At 33.6% G+C, this 20946-nt stretch overlaps 3 protein-coding genes across 4 annotated transcripts in view; 1 reads left to right on the forward strand and 2 right to left on the reverse strand.

Moving 5' to 3' along the window:
- LOC141338525 (rab GTPase-activating protein 1-like) overlaps positions 1-9003 on the forward strand; it is a 46015-nt gene extending 37012 nt beyond the window's left edge. For both annotated transcript variants that reach the window (XM_073844096.1, XM_073844097.1), the window contains 6 exons: positions 1844-1954; positions 2026-2130; positions 2215-2298; positions 5371-5442; positions 5524-5721; positions 8761-9003. In XM_073844096.1, coding sequence (XP_073700197.1) covers positions 1844-1954; positions 2026-2130; positions 2215-2298; positions 5371-5442; positions 5524-5721; positions 8761-8895 — 705 coding nt within the window. In that variant the 3' untranslated portion in view covers positions 8896-9003. The remainder of the gene's footprint in view (positions 1-1843; positions 1955-2025; positions 2131-2214; positions 2299-5370; positions 5443-5523; positions 5722-8760) is intronic.
- A 1382-nt stretch (positions 9004-10385) lies between these two features.
- On the reverse strand, positions 10386-16199 carry LOC141338071 (interferon-induced protein 44-like). Its single transcript, XM_073843639.1, has 10 exons — positions 16030-16199; positions 15853-15904; positions 15197-15705; positions 15069-15123; positions 14793-14988; positions 14559-14711; positions 14308-14479; positions 14127-14227; positions 13896-14049; positions 10386-10420 (listed from the first exon to the last, which is right to left on the reverse strand). Exons 3-10 carry the CDS (start codon positions 15675-15677, stop codon positions 10386-10388), a joined length of 1347 nt encoding a protein of 448 aa, XP_073699740.1. The 5' UTR covers positions 15678-15705; positions 15853-15904; positions 16030-16199.
- An 880-nt stretch (positions 16200-17079) lies between these two features.
- On the reverse strand, positions 17080-20758 carry LOC141338673 (interferon-induced protein 44-like). Its single transcript, XM_073844278.1, has 8 exons — positions 20585-20758; positions 19833-20337; positions 19670-19724; positions 19394-19589; positions 19160-19312; positions 18909-19080; positions 18724-18824; positions 17080-18646 (listed from the first exon to the last, which is right to left on the reverse strand). Exons 1-8 carry the CDS (start codon positions 20597-20599, stop codon positions 18461-18463), a joined length of 1383 nt encoding a protein of 460 aa, XP_073700379.1. The 5' UTR covers positions 20600-20758; the 3' UTR covers positions 17080-18460.
- Positions 20759-20946: the final 188 nt, after the last annotated feature.

Below are 20946 nucleotides of genomic sequence, written 5' to 3' on the forward strand. Positions count from 1 at the left end.
TCCTGTGTTTCCTAGTATTATATTAATTTATTACCTATTCATATTTTACTATTATAATCTTTGACTGTTTTATTTTTTTTTTTACTTTTTTTTTGTTTTGTTTTTTGTTTTGTTTTTTTACATTTTCCATTATTACCTCTGTAGTTTTTATTATAACAATCTTTTATTTTGTTTATTTATACAGTTGTTAGCGTTATTTATTTATATTTTCTTTTCTTTTTTGCTATTACCATAATTTTTTTACCTCAATTTTATCAATTTTCTATTATTACAATCTTTTATTATTTTGAAAATAGTATTATTAGTTTTCTTTTTTTGTTATTAGCTTTATTTATATATTTATTTTATTTTTGTAATTTTTATTTAATTTTTTTTTTACAAACTTTTATTATTTCCGTAGTATTATTAATTTTCTTTATTTTATTTGCTGTTATCATTGTTTTTTACCTACCAATTTGTTTATTGTCGTTGCAATCATATTATTTTGAAAGTAGTTTATATTTATTTTTCTAGTATTATCTTAATTTTTAAGATAATAATAAGAAAATATTTTAAGACTTTAGATATTTTTTCATGTACTATTATTACCTTTTCTATTTCCTTTAATTATATTAATTTATTACTCATTTATATTTTTACTATTACAATCTTTGACTTTTTTTTTACTGTTATTTTTTTAATTTTCCATTATTATCTGTAGTTTTTATTATTCGAACTATTCTCGTATTATTTTGTTTGTTTATTTATACTATTGTTAGCTTTATTTGTTTATTTTGATTATTTATTTTTATTTTATTTATTTTTTTGTTTTGTTTTGCATATCATAATTTATTACCTATCGGTTTGTTCTTATTATTATTATTACAATTTTTTTTTTATTTTGGAAGTAGGTTTTTTGTATTATTAGTTTTCTTTATATCTTATGTTTTTATTATCTGTCAATAATAAGAAAAATGTTTTATGATTTTAGATATTTCCATTTACTATTATTACCTTTCTCTATTTCCTATTATTACATTAATGTATTGCATATTTATGTTTAGTATTGTAATCTTTTATTTATTTATTTTTTGCTGTTACTGTTACTTTTTATTTATTTATTTTTAGTTATTTTTTTAACTATTTTGCTGTTATCATAATTTATTACCTATCAGTTTGTTCTTATTATTACAATTTTTATTTAGTTTTTTTTATTAGCTTAATTAGCTTAATTTTTTATTATCTTAATTTTTGTTATCTATCAATAATAAGAAAATATTGTTTTATGATTTTATATATTAAGTAAATATTAATATTTTCATTTACTATTAATATCTTTCTTTATTTCATATTATTATATTAATTTATTGCTTATTTATGTTTACTACTATAATCTTTGATTATTTAATTTTTTTTACTGCTATTTTTTTATTTTCCATTTTTTACTATTACTTTTTTTCCTCTGTGTGTGTATACTACTATTACTACAATTAAGATCTTTTACAATTTTATATAATTTTTTAATTGTCTCTGTTTTTAAATTTCTTTTTTGTACCTTTTTTATGCTGTCAGTGCTGACAAAAAAAAAAAACCTGGTTAGGACATAGTGTAAGTGACAGAAAATGTAAACTGTCAAAAACATTAAAACATTTAATGAAAGGCTTTTGTAACATTTTGACATTTTAGTTTGTTGCATTTATGTATTGCACTTGCCTAGACATTTGTTATGCTTACATGTAAGTGCTTGAAAATTTGAGTCTGTAGTTTGTGCAAAGCTGGCCTTGCAGTCTTTCAGTCTCTGTCTGTAAATCTCTTCATGTTCTCCCCATAAGGTCATAAATGAACTGTCTATGTGTCCCTCCAGAGAGAAAACCGGCGGTTGCAGGAGGCCAGTATGCGTCTGGAGCAGGAGAACGATGATCTTGCCCATGAACTGGTGACCAGCAAGATTGCACTAAGAAACGACCTTGACCAGGTATTTCTACACTATTTAACACTTTCAGCTTTTGTTTAAATCTTGTATTTTAATAAGTGTTGCGTTTTCAGGCCGAGGACAAAGCTGATGTTTTAAACAAAGAACTGCTCAACACTAAACAACGCCTGGTGGAGACCGAGGAGGAGAAGAGAAGACAAGAGGAGGAGACGGCACAGGTACGAGAACTGAAGACTGAAAATGAAAATGAAAATGTCTCTGACACTCGAATGAACTTGAACAATATCATTGTTGCTTTTCAGCTGAAGGAAGTGTTCAGAAGAGAGCTGGAGAAAGCCGAGTTAGAGATCAAGAAGACCACAGCGATCATAGCTGAGTATAAACAGGTATGCCTGAGTGTCCCGTATAAATCTAGAAATCCTGAAATTTTACAAAGGTTCACCCCACATGTTCACTTCAGGACACATTTATTACACTTTTTATTCAAAGTTCCAAGTAAAACAAAGATTATTGATTTATGTTTACAAGAGAAACTTTTATTTCAGCCTTTCTACTTTAAAAATGTCACTTTTGATTCAGTGTTTTGTCTTTTTAACTAAATTTAAAACAATAAAAAAAATTGACTTGAAATAAAGTAACTGTTAATTGTAATTGTGACTTTTTATTCAAAACTTAGATTTTTCAAAATATTACTACTATAATCTTTTTTAATGTTACGACTATTCAGATAATTGACCTATCCCATAATGTTATGAATTTTTCTTGTGATTTTGACTAATCTGTGATGTTACAACTTTGTTTACATAATTTTGACTCTGTTATCTGGCTTTGTTTAGATAATTTAGCTTTAATCTCTTTTTTTTTTTTTTGCTTTTTTGTTGTTTTGTTCAAATAAATGATAAATATTTATTTCACCCAGTTTCTAAGGAAACATTTTAAATTTTCGTTAAGTTTAACAATGTACTAAAATCACTTAAATGAAACTGAAATAAAAATTTGAAGATAATGCTACGGAGACAAAAAAGTAAATTGTGCGATTTAATTATTAATTTCCTTCGTTCAAGGTAAATAGTGTGTTTGATATAATAATTTGTGCCCTCGTTTTAAGTAAATTGTGCGCAAAATAATCTGTGCCCTCATTAGAAGTGATTTGATTCGTGCCCACGATTTAAGAAAATTGTGCCTTTGTGGTGGGTAAATTGTGCGCACGATATAATTTGTGCCCTCGTTTTATGTAATTTGTGCACATGAAATTATAATTAGTGCCCTCGATGTAAGAAAATCATGCACGTAAAATAATAATTCATGCCCTTGATTTAGGAAAATGGGCCCAAAAAGTGCACACAAAATAATTAGTGCCCTTGTTTTAAGTCAATCATGCAAATGAGAAAATAATTTGTGCTTTTGATTTAAGAAAATCGTGCATTTGAAATAATAATTTGTGCCCACTATTTAAGAAAATGCACACAAAAAGTGCACACAAAATAATTAGTGCCCTCGTTTTAAGTCAATCATGCACATGAAATAATAATTTGCGCCCTTGTGATAAGTAAATCATGCAAATGAGATAATTTGTGCTTTTGATTTAAGAAAGTCGTGCATTTGAAATAATAATTTGTGCCCATGATTTAAGAAAATGTACACAAAAAGTGCACACAAAATAATTAGTGCCCTCGTTTTAAGTCAATCATGCACATGAAATAATTTGCGCACTAAATAATTTGTGCCCTGGTGATAAGTAAATCACGCAAATGAGATAATAATTTGTGCTTTTGATTTAAGAAAATCGTGCATTTGAAATAATAATTTGTGCCCATGATTTAAGAAAATGCACACAAAAAGTGCGCACTAAATAATTTGTGCCCTTGTGATAAGTAAATCATGCAAATGAGATAATAATTTGTGCTTTTGATTTAAGAAAATCGTGCATTTGAAATAATAATTTGTGGCCACGATTTAAGAAAATGCACACAAAAAGTGCACGCAAAATAATTTTTGTCCACATGAAATAATAATTTGTGCCTTTGATTTAAGAAAATCGGGCACACTAAATAATTTGTGCCCTCGTGATAAGCAAATTATGCACATGAAATAATTTGTGCCCACGTTTTAAGAAAATGCATGCAAAAAGTGCACACAAAATGCACGATTTACTTAATAGTGCACACAATTTCTTACATTGAGTGCACAAATAACAACAAATAAAAACAAATAATGTTTTGTCCTTGTTTTAAGTAAATCGTGCACATGAAATAATAATTTGTGCCCACGTTTTAAGAAAATGCATACAAAAAGTGCACACAAAATAATTTGTGCCCTCGTGATAGGTAAATCTTGCACACAAAATAGTAATTTGTGCCCTTGTGATAAATTGTGCATACAAAATAATTAGTGCCCTTGTGATAAATTGTGCATACAAAATAATTAGTGCCCTTGTGATAAGTAAATCATGCAAATAAAATAATAATTTGTGCCTTTGATTTAAGAAAATCATGCACACAAACTAATTTGTGCCCTTGTGATAAGTAAATTTTGCGCACTAAATAATTTGTGCCCTTGTTTTAAGTAAATCGTGCATATGAAGTAATAATTTGTGCCCACGATATAAGTCTATCATGCACACTAAATAATAATTTGTGTTTGTGATAAGTAAATCGTGTGTACAAAAAATGTGTGCCCTAGTTTTAAATAAATTGTGCACACAAAAGAATTAATGCCCTCATTATAAATAAATCTTGTGCACAAAATAATAATTTGTGCCCTTGTTTTAAGTCAATCATGCACATGAAATAATAATTTGTGCCCTCAGTGTAAGAAATCGTGCACACAAAATAATTTGTGTAATTTGTGACCTTGTGTTAAATTGTGCACAAAAAAATGATGCCTTTGTTTAAAGTTAATTGTGCACATGAAATAATAATTTGTGCCTTTCATTTAAATAAAAATTGTGTGCACTTAATAAAAATTCATGCACTCAAAAGTAAATCTTGTGCACAAATTAATTTGTGCCCTTGTGACAAGTAAATCGTTAACAAAATAATTTGTGCCCTCATTTTAAGTCAATCATGCACATGAAATAATAATTAAAATTATTTAAATTAAGAAAAAAATGTGCACTAAATAATAATTTGTGTTTGTGATAGGTAAACCGTGTGTGCGAAAAAATGTGCCCTCATTATAAGTAAATCTTGCGCACCAAATAATAATTTACCAAATAATACTCACATCCTTAATAAATTTTGTGCACAAAATAATTTGTTCCTTTCCACATTCATCCAACAAAATTACTAAAACAAACACAAACATATAAAACAAATTAAAACTAATAATAAAATCTATAATAAAGTTTGACTGATAGTAATGTAACACTGCTTCAGAGTCTTATACTTTTTTTTGAGTGTCTATTGTGATGAATAGCATACAATAAGGTATTAAATTCTGTCTTTTGTTTGCTTTAGATATGCTCCCAGTTAAGTACGAGGCTGGAGAAACAGCAGGCGTCCACAAAAGAGGAACTGGATATAGTTAAAGTGAGTAAATAATCAATGCGTACTCTTCTATGGCACATTGAGCAGTGACGTTCAGTAGACTGCATGTTGTTGTTCTTCCAGGCTAAAGTGATGGCGTGTGAGCGCTGTAGGGAAGTGTTCAGCAAAGACGGACCCCTGCAGATCCCGGCAGTGAGTCAGGACAACCGGGACACGGATCTGGACGAGGAGAAGGACTCGCTGAAGGCTCAGCTCAGAGAGCTGGAACTGGAGCTGGCACAAACCAAACTCCAGCTGGTGGAGGCCAAATGCAAGATCCAGGTCAGACGTCACGGCATTTAAAACAACATTTAGATGTATAAGTGCTACTAATCAGCTCATCAGCAGCTCAAAACCAGTTGGCAATTGGTCAAAACCAACAACCAATGAAAGTTTTCATTCACTGGTATATTCTGTGCTTTATAAGCTTATAATTATGTCAGTTTAAAGGAAGATCTTATCTTGTAATCTTACGAATGTATTAACGTGAGTTGACTTAAATCTCAAGTAAACATACTTTTGCTTCTCATCATTTTGACTTTATTTGTAAATTTAACTCTCGTAATGTTACACAACTTTGTTCACACACTTGTATCGCATTCTCCTAATTTTCACTTTGTGTACGTATTTCTGCTTTTAATCTAAAACATCTTTCTTTAGATACATTTGACTTAATTGTTTGTTACTACTACTTAAATCTCAGCATGTTGACTTTTGTTCATATAGATTTGATGTAAATCTTTACAATACTTTGCTTTACGCTTAAATCTTGATGTTATGACTGCTTTATTCTCAAGATTTTCAAGATTCTTTTCTTTAATCTCATTTTTTTTTTTTTTTTGTCATTTTTACTTCGATCTCAATGTTACAACTTTGTTCACACACTGTTGCATCAAATTCATTCTCATAATTTTATCCTTAATCTTGTAAAGTTATTTCTGCTTTAATCTAAAAATTTTGACTTTATTTAGATCATTTTGACTTATGTTAAATATTACTACTTTAGTAATGTTATTTTGACTTGAATGTTAAGACTTTGTTCACATAATTTTAACTTAATCTCATCATTTGGACTTCATTCATATAATTCAGATTTAAATCTTAACGTTACTTTGCTTTAATCACACATTTACGCACTTAAGTTTTACTTAAATCTCAAAAGGTTTTTCATGTCATTTTAACATTACTTTGTCATTTTAAGTTTTTTCTTGTATTTTCCCTTTAATTACATAATTTTAACTTCATTTACACAATTTTGATTTAAATCTTGATGTCTCCAAGTTTTTAACTTTATTCACAAAATGTATATTATTTAATTTACATATTTTCAAAATTTTGATTTTAATCTTGTAATGCTAAGATTTCATTCTCGGAATGACTTTAATTTCCTGATGTTATGACTTTATTCTCATAATTTTGGCTTAAATCTTCTAATGTTACAACTTTATTCATGTATTTCTGCTCTAGTCTAAACATTTTGACTATTTAGATCATTTTGACATATGTTGAAGTTACTATTTTAATCATGTAATTTTGACCTAAATCTCAGAAAGTCATGACTTTGTTCATATAATTTTAACTTTATTTGTGTCATTTTGACTTAAATCTCAATGCTGTTGACATACTTTTGTTTTAATCACAAAACTTCTGCTTTACTCATCTATTTTTGACTCTAGATTCCTTGTTACAACTTAATTAACATAATTTTGACTTAAATCTCAGAATGTTTTTCATGTTGAATCCCATAATTTTGACTTTATTTACGCAATTTTGCTTTGTTGTCAAAATGTATGGCTTTATTTACAGAGTTTTGACTTTGTTCTCAAAATGTAGCTTTAATCTAACTTTAAACTTCATTTGCACTATTTTGATTTTAATCTTGTAATGTTAAGATTTAATTCTCATGATTTAATTTTGTAATATTATGACTTTATTCTAATAATGTTACGACTTTGTTCTCGCAATTTTGACTTAAATCTGTTACAAATTTATTCATGTGGCATTTCTGCTTTAATCAGAACGTTTTAAGTATATTTGGATAATTGACTTTAATGTCCTAATGTTACAACTTTAATCATGTAATTTTGATTTCAATCTCAGAATTGTATGACCTTGTTTACATATTTTTTCTTTAATCTCATCGTTTTGATTTTATTCGTATAATTTTGATTTAAATCTCAACGTTACAACTGTTCACAAATTGTTACTTTTCTCACAAAATTTTGACGTAAATCTCGCATTGTTTTTTTCATTTCTTTTGAGATATTTTGACTATTTACACAATTTTCACAATTTAATCGTATGACTGCTTAATTTTCAAAATGTTAAACTTTATTTTGTTTGTTGTTACAATCTCATAATTTTCCACTTTATTTGCATAATTTTAATCTCGTGATGTTAATATTTCATTCTCAAAACTTTAATTTCCTAATGTTGCAATTATATTCATGTATTCTTTAATCAAAATATTTTGATTTTATTGGGATAATTGACTTAAATGTCGTAATGTTACAAGTTTAATCATGTAATTTTGACTTAAATCTCAAAATGTTACGACTTTATTAACAAACAAAAAATGTCTACTTTATTAAGAAAATTTGGCTTTAATAGTATAATTTTGACTTAAATCTCTTTTTTACATATTTTTTACTTCAATTATAAGAATTTTACCACTTTGTTCACATAATTTTGCTTTAATCATAATTTTAACTTTATTTGTATAAATTTTTTTGCTTTACGCATGTAATTTTGACTTTACAACTTGATTAACATAATTTTGACAAATCTCAGAATGTTGTTCGTGAAATTGTAACATTATTTTGTAATTGTCAGTCTCAGAAAGCTGAAATCCCATAATTTTTACTTTATTTATGTGGTTTTGATTTAAAACTCTTTATCAAAATTTTGACTCTGTTTATGTAATTTTGACAAATCTTGCTTTAGTCTCGTAATTTACAACTTTGTGTAATTATGATTTTAATCTCGTAATTTTCATTCTTGTAATGACTTTAATTTCCTTATGTTATGACTTTATTCTCATAATGTTACAACTTTTATTTTGTAATGTTAACTTTATTCTTGCAGTTTGGACTTTTTCAAATTGTCACTAACTTATTACTGTTAAGACTTCATTCTCAAAACCTTAAAGTTATTCTTGTAAATTACTTAGATTTTCTTTTTGTTTCATGTCACACTAAAACACTGGTGTAAAACCTTACCAAACAATCTTAGCAAACAAATGTTATCTATTTTAATAAGCAGTTTACAGCTATGTCACAGTTTACAGTCACTTTAATGCTTTTTGTTTATGTATTGTACCAGGAACTGGAGCATCAGAGGGGCGTTTTGATGACCGAGGTCCAAGCTGCCAAAAACTCCTGGTTTAGTAAAACACTGGGCTCCCTCAAGAATTCAGCCGGTAACCCGTCACCCTCCTCACCCAAAGAGGGCCAGTAGGACTCGCCAAGGGCTTAACCAAAGGGGTAGAGAAGAGTGACCCTTCCACTTGGCCAATCGGAGTAGAAACAAGCTCTAATGAACACTACTAGCAACACAACATGGCAATGCAGTGTTCCCTCACATGGACTAATGAACGACTTCCACATGCATCCACATAGATTTTCTTAGCTTGTAATGCCACCTACGGGACAGTAACAGTACTACAGCGATAATTATTAGGTTCATACAGTAATCCACTTCTGCGGATGGATTTTTTGTTAGCAAACAGTCAGTTCTAGCATGTAAGTATATAAACGATGACCTTTAGACGCCAAGTCCAAAGGGTTTTTTCTTTTCTCAGAGGGAATACTGCATTCTGCTAACAGCTAAAAAGTAAAAATCGTTTTGTTTTTCTATATAGAAATAATAAATGTAACAGTTTTGTCATATACATGTGTATAACTAAATGTCGATTTTTATTTTAATCCTGTACAGTTCTGAAAGAAAAGTGTTGCATTATTTTTTACAATTTTGAATATGAGTGAGCTCTTTATAAATGTCAAATACCGAAAAGCACAGACAAATTGACCATGTATCACACGACATTCCCTCCGTCCGTTTCGCAGTTTTAAGGTTCAGTTTCGCGGTGAGCAGATCACGTGACTCATCACACGACGTGAACTTTGACGTTGTGGCCACACAATATTAACCTGCCAAGTCGCACTTAGTGCTTATTTCATGTTATTTAACAGGTATACATAAGCGGTTCTGTTACGGATGCCATGCAGAAGTCAAGAACGTGTCAAGGTGTCTCATTTTCTTTTTAAAGAAGTAAGTAAACCAGATCTCGCAGATGTATCGTTGAGGTTAGTGAGATTTCAAAGCCATATGGAGTTAATCTGCGCTTCATTTCTTGTGTTTGTCAGGATATGTTCATATTAATAACTTCGCTATGCGTAGGGAAGTGAAATAATCTGCATGGCTGTTATTCACACTAATAAGACGCCATTTTGTGAACATGTTTAATTTTCACTGATGTAAACACAAAATGTTCTTGTCTGCTATTTTGTATTTTTTTGAAACTGTGATATAAAGATGCCAAACTAATTCTACAAATTAAGAAAGAGATGTCAGTTTAATATAAACTAATAGTGCTGTCCTGTGGGTTTCCACGGATGGTTATTGGTGTTTTTATATCGTACTCTACAGGACGAAAGAAATTGCTTCTGTGTGTCTGGTTTATTGTCGGTTCATCAGTTTCATTGTTTCAGCCTGCTGATTTCGTCTGACAGTAAATATCTGGTTCTTGAATCCCATGTTTGACTACAAGTCTGCTTCAGTTGATTCACACCTTGCGTTGTTTCAATAAACAGTAATGGTAATTCATCTGTTGGTCTGTATATTATCATTTCTTTGTTGTTTTGGTAGCTCTGTGGTTAACAGCTCGGTTTCACTTACCTTTGTGATTGTATATTTTTTGTAACCCTCTGGGCCTCCTCATTTAGGGGTCACTTGGCTCCCTCGCGGTCAAAAGTGACCTTGTGTGTTTTCTTCAGGAAAATCAATTTTGAGAATTTTTTATGAGTCTATGCAATATTTATAGTTTTAATGAGCATTTTTTCCCCACTAGAATTATATTTTATATTATATTTTTTAATTTATTATGTATTTATTATTTTTCAATAAATACAACATTTCACATTAAAATAGAGTAAAAGCATTTAAAATCCATTTTTTAAAGTGAAAATTGCACTGAAAATCTAGTGGCATGAAAAATAAAAACTTGTGTAATGTCATGTAACCTCCTGTATCTCCCTATATACATATATACAGGGGCTTTGGGATTCCTATTGTTTTTTTTTTTTACTGTTTCTTCATTTTAATAGGCTTTGCATTTAGAAATATATTCAGACATTCTAAAAGATTACTTTTGGCAAGGTTTAGATATTTTTTGATTGGATAAATATCAGGTTTTGCATTTTTCTGCTTATTTCTGTGTGTGTGTGTGTGTGTGTGTGTGTGTGTGTGTGTGTGTGTGTGTGTGTGTGTGTGTGTCAGTTCTGTACTTTTGTTATTTTAGAGTGTCAGTCCTTCTTTGACACTCTAACACTTCTTTTCAGCACAGTGGCTGATTTGTAGCCTGTACTACCAAAAGATTATCTGAATTATCAAATTTTTTCGTATTTCCCATTCATTTCCTATGTCGGTCATTTTTGACCGCGAAGGAGCCAAGTGTGACTAATTTGTTTTTGACCCTTTAACATATCCGAATCATGTCACTGATTTTTTTGTGTACTCACATAGCTAATGCAACAAACGTCACCAAGTGTCATCTCATTCTGATGAAGCCATGGTTTTTAAAAATTCAAAACATAAAATGTTTCAGGCCAAGCATGGCACCTATTGTATCCATGAAGATTCTTATTATTTGTTGTCGTTTTCCGCTCTGGATGTATATGGCAGCCCGTAGAAACGCTTGCGGGAAAGTTATGAAAGTTGGCACATAGATAGAGAACAGTTTCAACATTAACCACAGCAAGTTTGGAGTCTCTAACTCAAACTCTCTAGCACCACCACTTGTTCAAAGTTTCATATTTATGCTAATAAGTTTTGAATCATAAGGTCATGTTTTTTCGCTATTTTTAGTATTTTGTAAAATCTACTTTTTTGGAACATGTTCTAGATAGTTTGTCTGATTTTCACCAAAATTGGCTCAGATTATCTTTAGACCATGCTGGCAAAAAGTTATGGAATTCAGTTTCTTTAGTTGAACCTACAAGTTCTCGAATAATGCACCAATGAATTTGACAAAGAGCATGCACAAATGGATTTGAGGCTATATCTCTGCAACAGTTTGGCATATTGAGACCAAACTTGGTCTGTGTTATAACAGCCATGACCTGAGGCTACCTAGTAGTCAGGAGATATGACAAAATGGCTATTTTTACTCATAACTTCTGAATGGTTTGGCCAAAAATCACAAAACTGGGTCTTTTTAGATTCGGCGGAGCATGCCGAGTTGAATTAATTTTCCCATGTCCATTCGTTTGATGTAAAAGGCTATATTTTATATAGATTGGCATATTTAGCACCATGCCTTGGAGAGTACTCAAAAAAAAAAATGGGGGCAGCACCACATTGTGGTCAAAAGTTATAAAGAAATTAGAAAAAAATACTAACAGCGTTTGATTAAATTGACCTATTGTAATGAAAGTGATCTTAATATATTCCTTGGGTCATACTGACAATAAAAATACCAATTTTGCCAATTTAGTCAGCTGAGCTTCCTGTCCGGCATTTTAATTTGTTGAAAACCTACTTTTTCAAACTCCTCCTAGACTATTGGTCCAATTTTCACCAAATTTGGCTCAGGAAATCTTCAGAACATGCTGACAAAAAGTTATGGATTTTTGTGTCAATATACAAAATGGTTATTGTCTAACACATCAACGAATTTGCTGGAATTAAGCCAAACTGTGTCTGAGGATGTATCTCTGCAAAGCTTTGACAAACTGACACCAAACTTTGTGTGTGCCATTGTCACCTCACACTGACCACGCCACATCAATTTGGGTCAAGAATGTGAATAGCCTACAGTAAGCTCTCCAATTTTCCTATGAACCATGGAGTGTTTTCATGACCCGTCATCAATCAGCCATATTAGCGGCACTGAACGTAAACAATGCCACTGAACCGAATAAAACTGGCATATTTTGCTGATTATTGTTGCTGAAAATAATCAAGTAATGTTTGGGGCTGTACTAATTGGTCAGACCAGGAAAAACATTTGGAGTACTATAGACTGCCAAAAGTTTTAACAAATCAAGGAGAAGAGTGCAAAAAACTGTCTGAGGAACAAAAGGCGTTTGTGGTTGGCCAAACTGAACCAGGATTTCCAAGGCAATCATTTCCAGTCAGGTAGATGAAATATTAGGCTTATCTTAAATAATACTGCTTGTATGTATCTTTACAACCTATTAACTCTAGTTTGTCAAAATATTGCAACCTTTCCTGCATACTAAGTCCTTCTCCATATGATTTAGCAGCTTCCACATGCTTTTTCCGTGGATTAGACAACATAAATTAGCAGAGTAACGTATTCAGTAGTATGTGCAATCCATGTTGTTGTTTACATCCGAGTATCGCCAATATAGCCGTGCATTTGGGGAACTGACCAAACCCTGACGTAAGTGCAAACCCTCTATAGTCTACGGTAAGTTCTCAAATTTTCCTACAAACTGTTTGTGAAAAGGTACATATTCACTATAATTGTAGTGAGTTTAGCCCACTTTACTCACAAATCATCTTAAAAATCACAAGAACGTAAAACACGGTCCAGTACCTCAGTCAGTAAAAAGTTTAATTCATACTAGCAAGTGCATGTTAACAGTTTCAATACAAAACTTGTTTCCTAAATGATCTTCTCGTCACTTGTCACGAAATGCTGTTTTCTGCTAAATTATAGACAATATGTGACCCTGGACCACAAAACCAGTCTTAAGTCGCTGGGGTATATTTGTAGCAATAGCCAAAAATACATTGTATGGGTCAAAATTATTGATTTTTCTTTAATGCCAAAAATCATTAGGAAATTAAGTAAAGATCATGTTCCATTAAGATTTTTTGTAAAATTCCTACTATAAATATATCAAAATGTAATTTTTGATTAGTAATATGCATTGTTAAGAACTTAATTTGGACAACTTTAAAGGTGATTTTCTCAGTATTTTGATTTTTTTGCACCCTCAGATTCCTGATTTCAAATAGATGTATCTCGGGCCAAATATTGTCCTATCCTAACAAACTATACATCAGTAGAAAGCTTATTTATTGAGCTTTCATATGATGTATACATCTCAGTTTTGTAAAATTTTACCTTATGACTGGTTTTGTGGTCCAGGGTCACATATGTATTAAAGGAAGTGACCGTTATTGTTATAAACTAGCATAAAATTACTTAACTGACAGATACCCGTATTTTACATATTTTTCTACTACATTCTAGTCGTGACCAACATCATCCAGATAGTCCTCTGCAAAGTTGAGCATCTGCTGTAGAGCGGTGAGAAGCAGGACGTCACAGTTGAGCTCCAGCTCCAGCTCCTGACTGTAGTTCTTCACCGGTAACACACAAGACACCGGCACACCCAACCGAGAGCTCACCTCCTGAACCTGCACAGACAAAACAACATCTCACTCACTCTGAGTCCTGTAGAAACAGACCATGTGATCATGTGACCGCATCTCACCTTTGACTTGATGTAGAAACTGGCATAAAGGTTTTGAAGGTTCTTCTCCACTAGAGGACATGCTTCATCTACTTTGGTCATCAAGACGATCTGAGCGATGCCTGAAATTACACATTTTAAGGTATGTTCTATCAGGACTATCAAAGCACAAGCACAACCTACTTTGTATGTGGTCACTCACCCAGTGAGTTCACTTTTCTGCGTATGGAAGCAAGTTTTTCCTGTAGTTTGTCAGACATGAGGGAGATTTTGGTGGCGTCTATCACATACACCACACAGTGGATCTTCTCCTGTAGAGATGCAGGTCTGGAGGCCTTTTGCTCATCGCCTTGAAACGGTGCCATGGGGTTGAACTGAATCGAGAGAATTTAGCATGAAGCAAACATCATTCATACCTCAGCCTTAATTCTTTATGGATGCAAGTGCACTTACTTTATAACGGTCTGGTACGTGACCTTGAAGAATGCTGCTGATGTCCTCAATATCCAGTCCTGCACCTGATTGCTCCTCGAGTCCCATGGTGTCACACAACACAAATGGCAACAGCTTTCCCTCACGACCGTCTTTCACTGGATATGTGCGAAACTACCAACCAAGAAGAGAATCACATCAAGACCTGAAGTCACCAAGAGAGGCTCCTTGAACTCTTGTTTATTAAATCTGTACCTGTGTGGTGAGACTAGTGCCTGCAGATCCTGACATGGCTTTGCTGGTCATGCGGCCCATGAAGATGGAGTTGATGGAGTTGAAGAAACTGGATTTTCCAGCACCTACAGGACCGATCATTAGGATTCTGATTTGACTCACAGACGCCATCAGGGGTTTATGATTTCTGATCATTTCCATGAGCTCTTCTTTTCGTCTACAACACACATCACATTTTTATAGCTGTGTATCAGATTACATTGAGCAAACAAGACCAAATCCTGAGTAGAAACATACTTGGCTCTCCACAGAACGTTCCTCCAAGGCTTCTCCTCAGTACTGATTTGAGAGCCTGGCAAATTATAAACAAAAGATTAACAATAAAGATTAAGGTGAATTACTTGAAAATGTGGTGATTGGCTTACTTTGCTCCACTTTGTACACCTCGCATTCACTCAGTTGATTGTCGTTTCCATTCATTGTTGCAGAACTAAAAGTGAATGCACTTCCTCCTTGATTATACATAGTTGCTTGGTTGTTGTAGCAAAAGTACAACTGTTGGCCGAAACTGGGCCCTCCAGCATCATCATAACGTGCATTATGTCCAGTGTTAATTTTGATGCACACAGGGATCTTGCCCTGAAAGCTGAATAAAAATGTGTCCTCATCTGTAACATACTGCCCACTTTGAGCATAATCTACACTAGTGTATCCACCAAAGATGTAGCCTGAACTGTTGTAGGCCACAAGTAAAGTGGGACCCTGACGGTCGCATCGCTGGTGGAAGGCAGAAGCTTGATATCCATAAACTGAAGCTTTGTAGAGAAGAGTCAGATCCACGTTCCCCAGCAAACCACAGAGCTGATTTCTTTTCTCTTCTGTTAAATTTGAAGTGAGGGACTCCATGGTATTTGTCACTTGTCTTTTGTGAAACCTTAAAGACAAAAACATGCAAATACAAATGTAAACGTGAGCTTCATGCATTAATTAGTCAAAGACTGTCACTTTTCCTCTGTTTGTAGCTTGTGTATTTATTGCTTGTTTGATTATCTAAGACTCAGTTAAGTTTTAGTTTTTGTACTCAGAGTTCTTTACGACGTGCTTTCATTGATTCTGTGAACTGCCACTGGACACTGCAGAAAGAGTTATAAATTGACAGATCAAAATACATTCGTTGTACATCATAATCTCCAAACACTAATGGATTAGATTATGTATGTAATATTTGATATTATTATAATATGTGTATGTAGCTTACCTTTCGTAGAGCACTTGTGTGAAAGTAACACTGAAACGCTACACTTGTTCTTAGGATGTTACACCCAAGACAAACCTGTTCTGTCAAGTTCCTTCATTCCTGTGATACAGGAACGTTTTTAGCATTGAAACTGATCAACTAATTATTAATGAACTGTCAGGTCTCTAAAACACAATGTATGTCGAGGGAGATGAAAAACTGCGCTAACAGTTTGAACAAACAGACATACCTGTTTGTGGTGTGGGAACCGCCCATTGATTCCTCATCTGGGTTTGGGTCTAAGCAAACAGGTTCGTTCAGACATAAATAACTATTGATAGTGAACACCAGAGGTCTCCATTTCTGCCACATAGACGTTTTAGTGCTATATTATTACTGTTTCAACTAAAACGTTAGAACATAGACCATTTTCCTGAGTAAACGATGAGCGCCGCCATTACGAATTCTAACGTCAGATTGGATGCTCTTCTATTCCGGTCTCCATAGAAACCCATTCAAATAGCATTTAACATTTTAACATGCTAAACAGAAAGTTGATGTATCTTGGTAATGTTTGGCATCTTATAATCAAGCCAGTATCCACCTTATTCTTAAACGCAGGATTAACTCTATGTGCGAGACTTCCGGTCAATTAACTGAGCGAAAACAAGGAGAAGAATAAGAACTTGCAGTAAACCGTAAAACTGTTTGCACTACAAACCAGTGAGTTCATAATTAAGATAACACATTAAAATACTATGGTAAGATGCATCAATCTGCAATATCAAGCCACAAAACTAGCTGTGTTGTACAGCTAAAAATAGCTGGATGCATGAGACCGGAAGCCAGATGCATAAAATGTACAAATTACTGAACATCGCGGAGCAAAGAAACAGACAACGTGCCGACAGACAAGACACAGAGCAGGTTAATTTAGGTATGTAACAAAGTCTCATTTTTTAAATCTGATCATTTAAAAGAAATTTAAACCAAACCGTTTTGTGGCTTTTTAATGTGTCCTGACGGATTGCTGTAGCGCCTCAGTTCAGGCTGAAATAAACATCAATGACATTAGAAGTTTTTTTTTTATTTGAACCGCGAAAAGACGTGAATACACACCATTCTTTCCACCGAAATTAATCCACTCTCTAAAAGGATCAATTAAGGACAAATCTGAGCATTTGTTAAAGCAAAAATAAGCAGCATCATACTCCAGGGTGATACAATGCAAGAGCCAACACTGTGTAATGTCATAACATTTAATTACAATCAGCAAGCCATAGAGAATTTATTTTAATAGTGATTACTTTTTTAAATATGTGACCCTGGACCACAAAACCAGTCATAAGGGTCCATTTTTTAGGTTGAGGTTTATACATCATCTGAGGATGGAAAAAATAATAAAAAATCTAAATACTGAGAAAAAAGCCTTTAAAGTTGTCCTAATGAAGTTCTTAGCAATGCATATTACTAATCAAAGATTACAATTTGATATATTTACACTAGGAAATTTACAAAATATCTTAATGAAACATGATGTTTACTTAATATCATGATGATATTTGCCATGAGAGATATCGATAATTTTGACCCATACAATGTTTTGTTGGCTATTGCTACAAATAAACCTGTGCTACTTAAAGGAGTAGTTCACTTTCAGAAAAAAATGTACAGATAATGTACTCACCCCCTTGTCATTCAAGATGTTCATGTCTTTCATTCTTCAGTCTGAACTTCCAAAATGCAGTTTAAATGCAGCTTCATAGGGCTCTAAATGATCACAGCCGAGGAAGAAGGGTCTTATCTAGTAAAACGATGGGTTATTTTCTAAAAAAAAAAAAAAACCTTTTTAAACTCAAATGCTCATCTTGTCTAGCTCGGCAAGACGAGGGTTTGAAATGTTTTTAGAAACTAACCGATCGTTTCGCTAGATAAGACCCTTGTTCCTCGGCTGGGATCATTTGCAGCACTTTGAAGCTGCATTCAAGCTGCATTTTGGAAGTTCAAACTCAGGGGCACCATAGAAGTCCATTATATGGAGAGAAATCTTGAAATGTTTTCCTCAAAAAAAACAATTTATTTTCGACTGAAGAAAGAAAGACATGAACATCTTGGATGACAAGGAGCTGAGTACATTGTCTGTACATTTTTTTTCTGAAAGTGAACTACTCCTTTAAGACTGGTTTTGTGGTCCAAATTATTCCAAAATGGACTCTCATGGAAGAACAGCGTGACAGTCCTATTTTGTAATATACTGTAAGTTTAATAAGACACTGATATACAACATTCTTGCATTAATGAGCCACAATGAATAAATGTAATACAAGCAATACACCATTTTTCTGGCTTAAGATACATTGTTGTGCAGAGCTAAGCCACCTATATCCTATTCAAAGACATTGTAACAATTTGGACGCATCTCAGCAGGAACTGAGAAAAAGTTGTAAGCATGTTAAAAAACTTTGTCCTCCACGTGACCAACATCATCCAGATAGTCGTCTGCAAAGTTGAGCATCTGCTGTAGAGCGGTGAGAAGCAGGACGTCACAGTTGAGCTCCAGCTCCAGCTCCTGACTGTAGTTCTTCACCGGTAACACACAAGACACCGGCACACCCAACCGAGAGCTCACCTCCTGAACCTGCACAGACAAAACAACACCTCACTCACTCTGAGTCCTGTAGAAACAGACCATGTGATCATGTGACCGCGTCTCACCTTTGACTTGATGTAGGAGCTGGCATAGATGTTTTGAAGGTTCTTCTCCACTAGAGGACATGCTTCATCTACTTTGGTCATCAAGACGATCTGAGCGATGCCTGAAATTACACATTTTAAGGTACGTTGTGTGCATCTCTGTCAGGTAGAACAATGTACAACCTACTTTGTATTAGTTAACTTACCCAGTGTGTTCACTTTTCTCCGTATGGAAGCAAGTTTTTCCTGTAGTTTGTCAGACATGAGGGAGATTTTGGTGGCGTCTATCACGTACACCACACAGTGGATCTTCTCCTGTAGAGATGCAGGTTTAGAGGCCTTTTGCTCATGAGGTTGAAATGGCGCAGTGGGGTTGAACTAAAAAGAGAGAATTTAGCATGAAACAAACATCATTTCTTCCTCAGCCTTCATTCATTTTGGAGATAAGTGCACTTACTTTATATCGGTCTGATACATGACCTTGAAGAATGCTGCTGATGTCCTCAATATCCAGTCCTGCACCTGATTGCTCCTCGAGTCCCATGGTGTCACACAACACAAATGGCAACGGCTTTCCCTCACGACCGTCTTTCACTGGATATGTGCGAAACTACCAACCAAGAGAAAATCGCATCAAGAGATGTTCTTTGAACTCTTGTAGAAAACACTATGAATCCTGTTGAATCTGTACCTGTGTGGTGAGACTAGTGCCTGCAGATCCTGACATGGCTTTGCTGGTCATGCGGCCCATGAAGATGGAGTTGATGGAGTTGAAGAAACTGGATTTTCCAGCACCTACAGGACCGATCATCAGGATTCGAACGCGGCTGACAGACGGCACCAGGGGTTTATGATTCCTAATAATTCCCATGAGGTGTGCTTTTCGACTACAACACACATCACATTTTTATAGCTCTTTATCAAATTAAAATGAGCAAACAAAATCAAAAACTGAATAGAAACATACTCGGCTGTCCATAGAACGTTCCTCCAAGGCTTCTCCTCAGTACTGACATGAGAGCCTGGCAAATTAATAAAAAATAATGTTAACAATAAAGCTAAATGTAAGTTACTTAAAAAGACTATGCATGACTATATTCAGTTTAAGAAATATATGGTGATTGGCTTACTTTGCTCCACTTTGTACACTTCACATTCACTCAGTTGAGTGTCATTGCCATACATTGTTGCTGTATTAAGACTAAATACATTGCTTCCAGAATTATACACTATCGGCTGGTTGTTGTAGCAAATGTACAACTGCTGACCAAAGTTGGGCCCTCCAGTATCATCAAGACGTGCATTATGTCCAGTGTTAATTTTGATGCACACAGGGATCTTGCCCTGAAAGCTGAATAAAAATAGGTCCTCATCAGTAATATACTGCCCACTTTGAGTATAATCTACACTAGTGTATCCACCAAAGATGTAGCCTGAACGGTTGTAGGCTACAAGTAAAGTGGGGCCCTGATGGTCACATCGCTGATGGAAGGCAGAAGCTTGATATCCATGAACTGAAGCTTTGTAGAGAAGAGACAGTTCAGCATTTCCCAGCAAACCACAGAGCTGATTTCTTTGCTCTTCTTTCAAATTAGACGTGAGATGAGCATTGTGAGCCCCTAACGCTGAATGCATCTAAACAGGGAAAAAAAGGATATGCAATCTGAATTCTGTGTAACAGACCCACATAGACACGAGTAGTTAGATCGCTTGTTTTCTGAAAGCACTAGACGAACTAACCGAAGCTGATCAGCCTGAATCGAAACTGAAACTAAAGCTAAATCTGTTGGAATAAAATACAGTCTTATTTATTTTAGCCTATATAAATATTGCATATTTGCGCACAATATTTTATTAGTTTAATAACGGCAACATATCTTACCCTTGACTTTCGCATTGTCCCGTTCTTCTCTCTGAAGAAATAATGAAACGATGCTTTAATATCTTACACCCACAAACGAAAGCGTAACGCCAACCTCCTCGCTTTCCTCCAATCAAACGACACAGCCTCGAAAACGAAACTTATCACTCCGGGGGATTATATTTATGTTGTAGCTGTCTGAAGCTTGTCGTTGACCTGTTCACGTTATAGTCCTGAAACTGCATGTTGAAAATGAATAGCAGGATAACGAGCTGTTATTTTACTCCTAAAATAGCCGGAAGTGGATGACACTGCGAAGGCTTCGCACATTTAATTTAAAAACCGCGCCCACTTTTATTTTAAAATAAAGGTGGGACGCAGGT

Source organism: Garra rufa, chromosome 7, assembly GCF_049309525.1.
Source record: "Garra rufa chromosome 7, GarRuf1.0, whole genome shotgun sequence".
Lineage (NCBI taxonomy): Eukaryota > Metazoa > Chordata > Actinopteri > Cypriniformes > Cyprinidae > Garra > Garra rufa.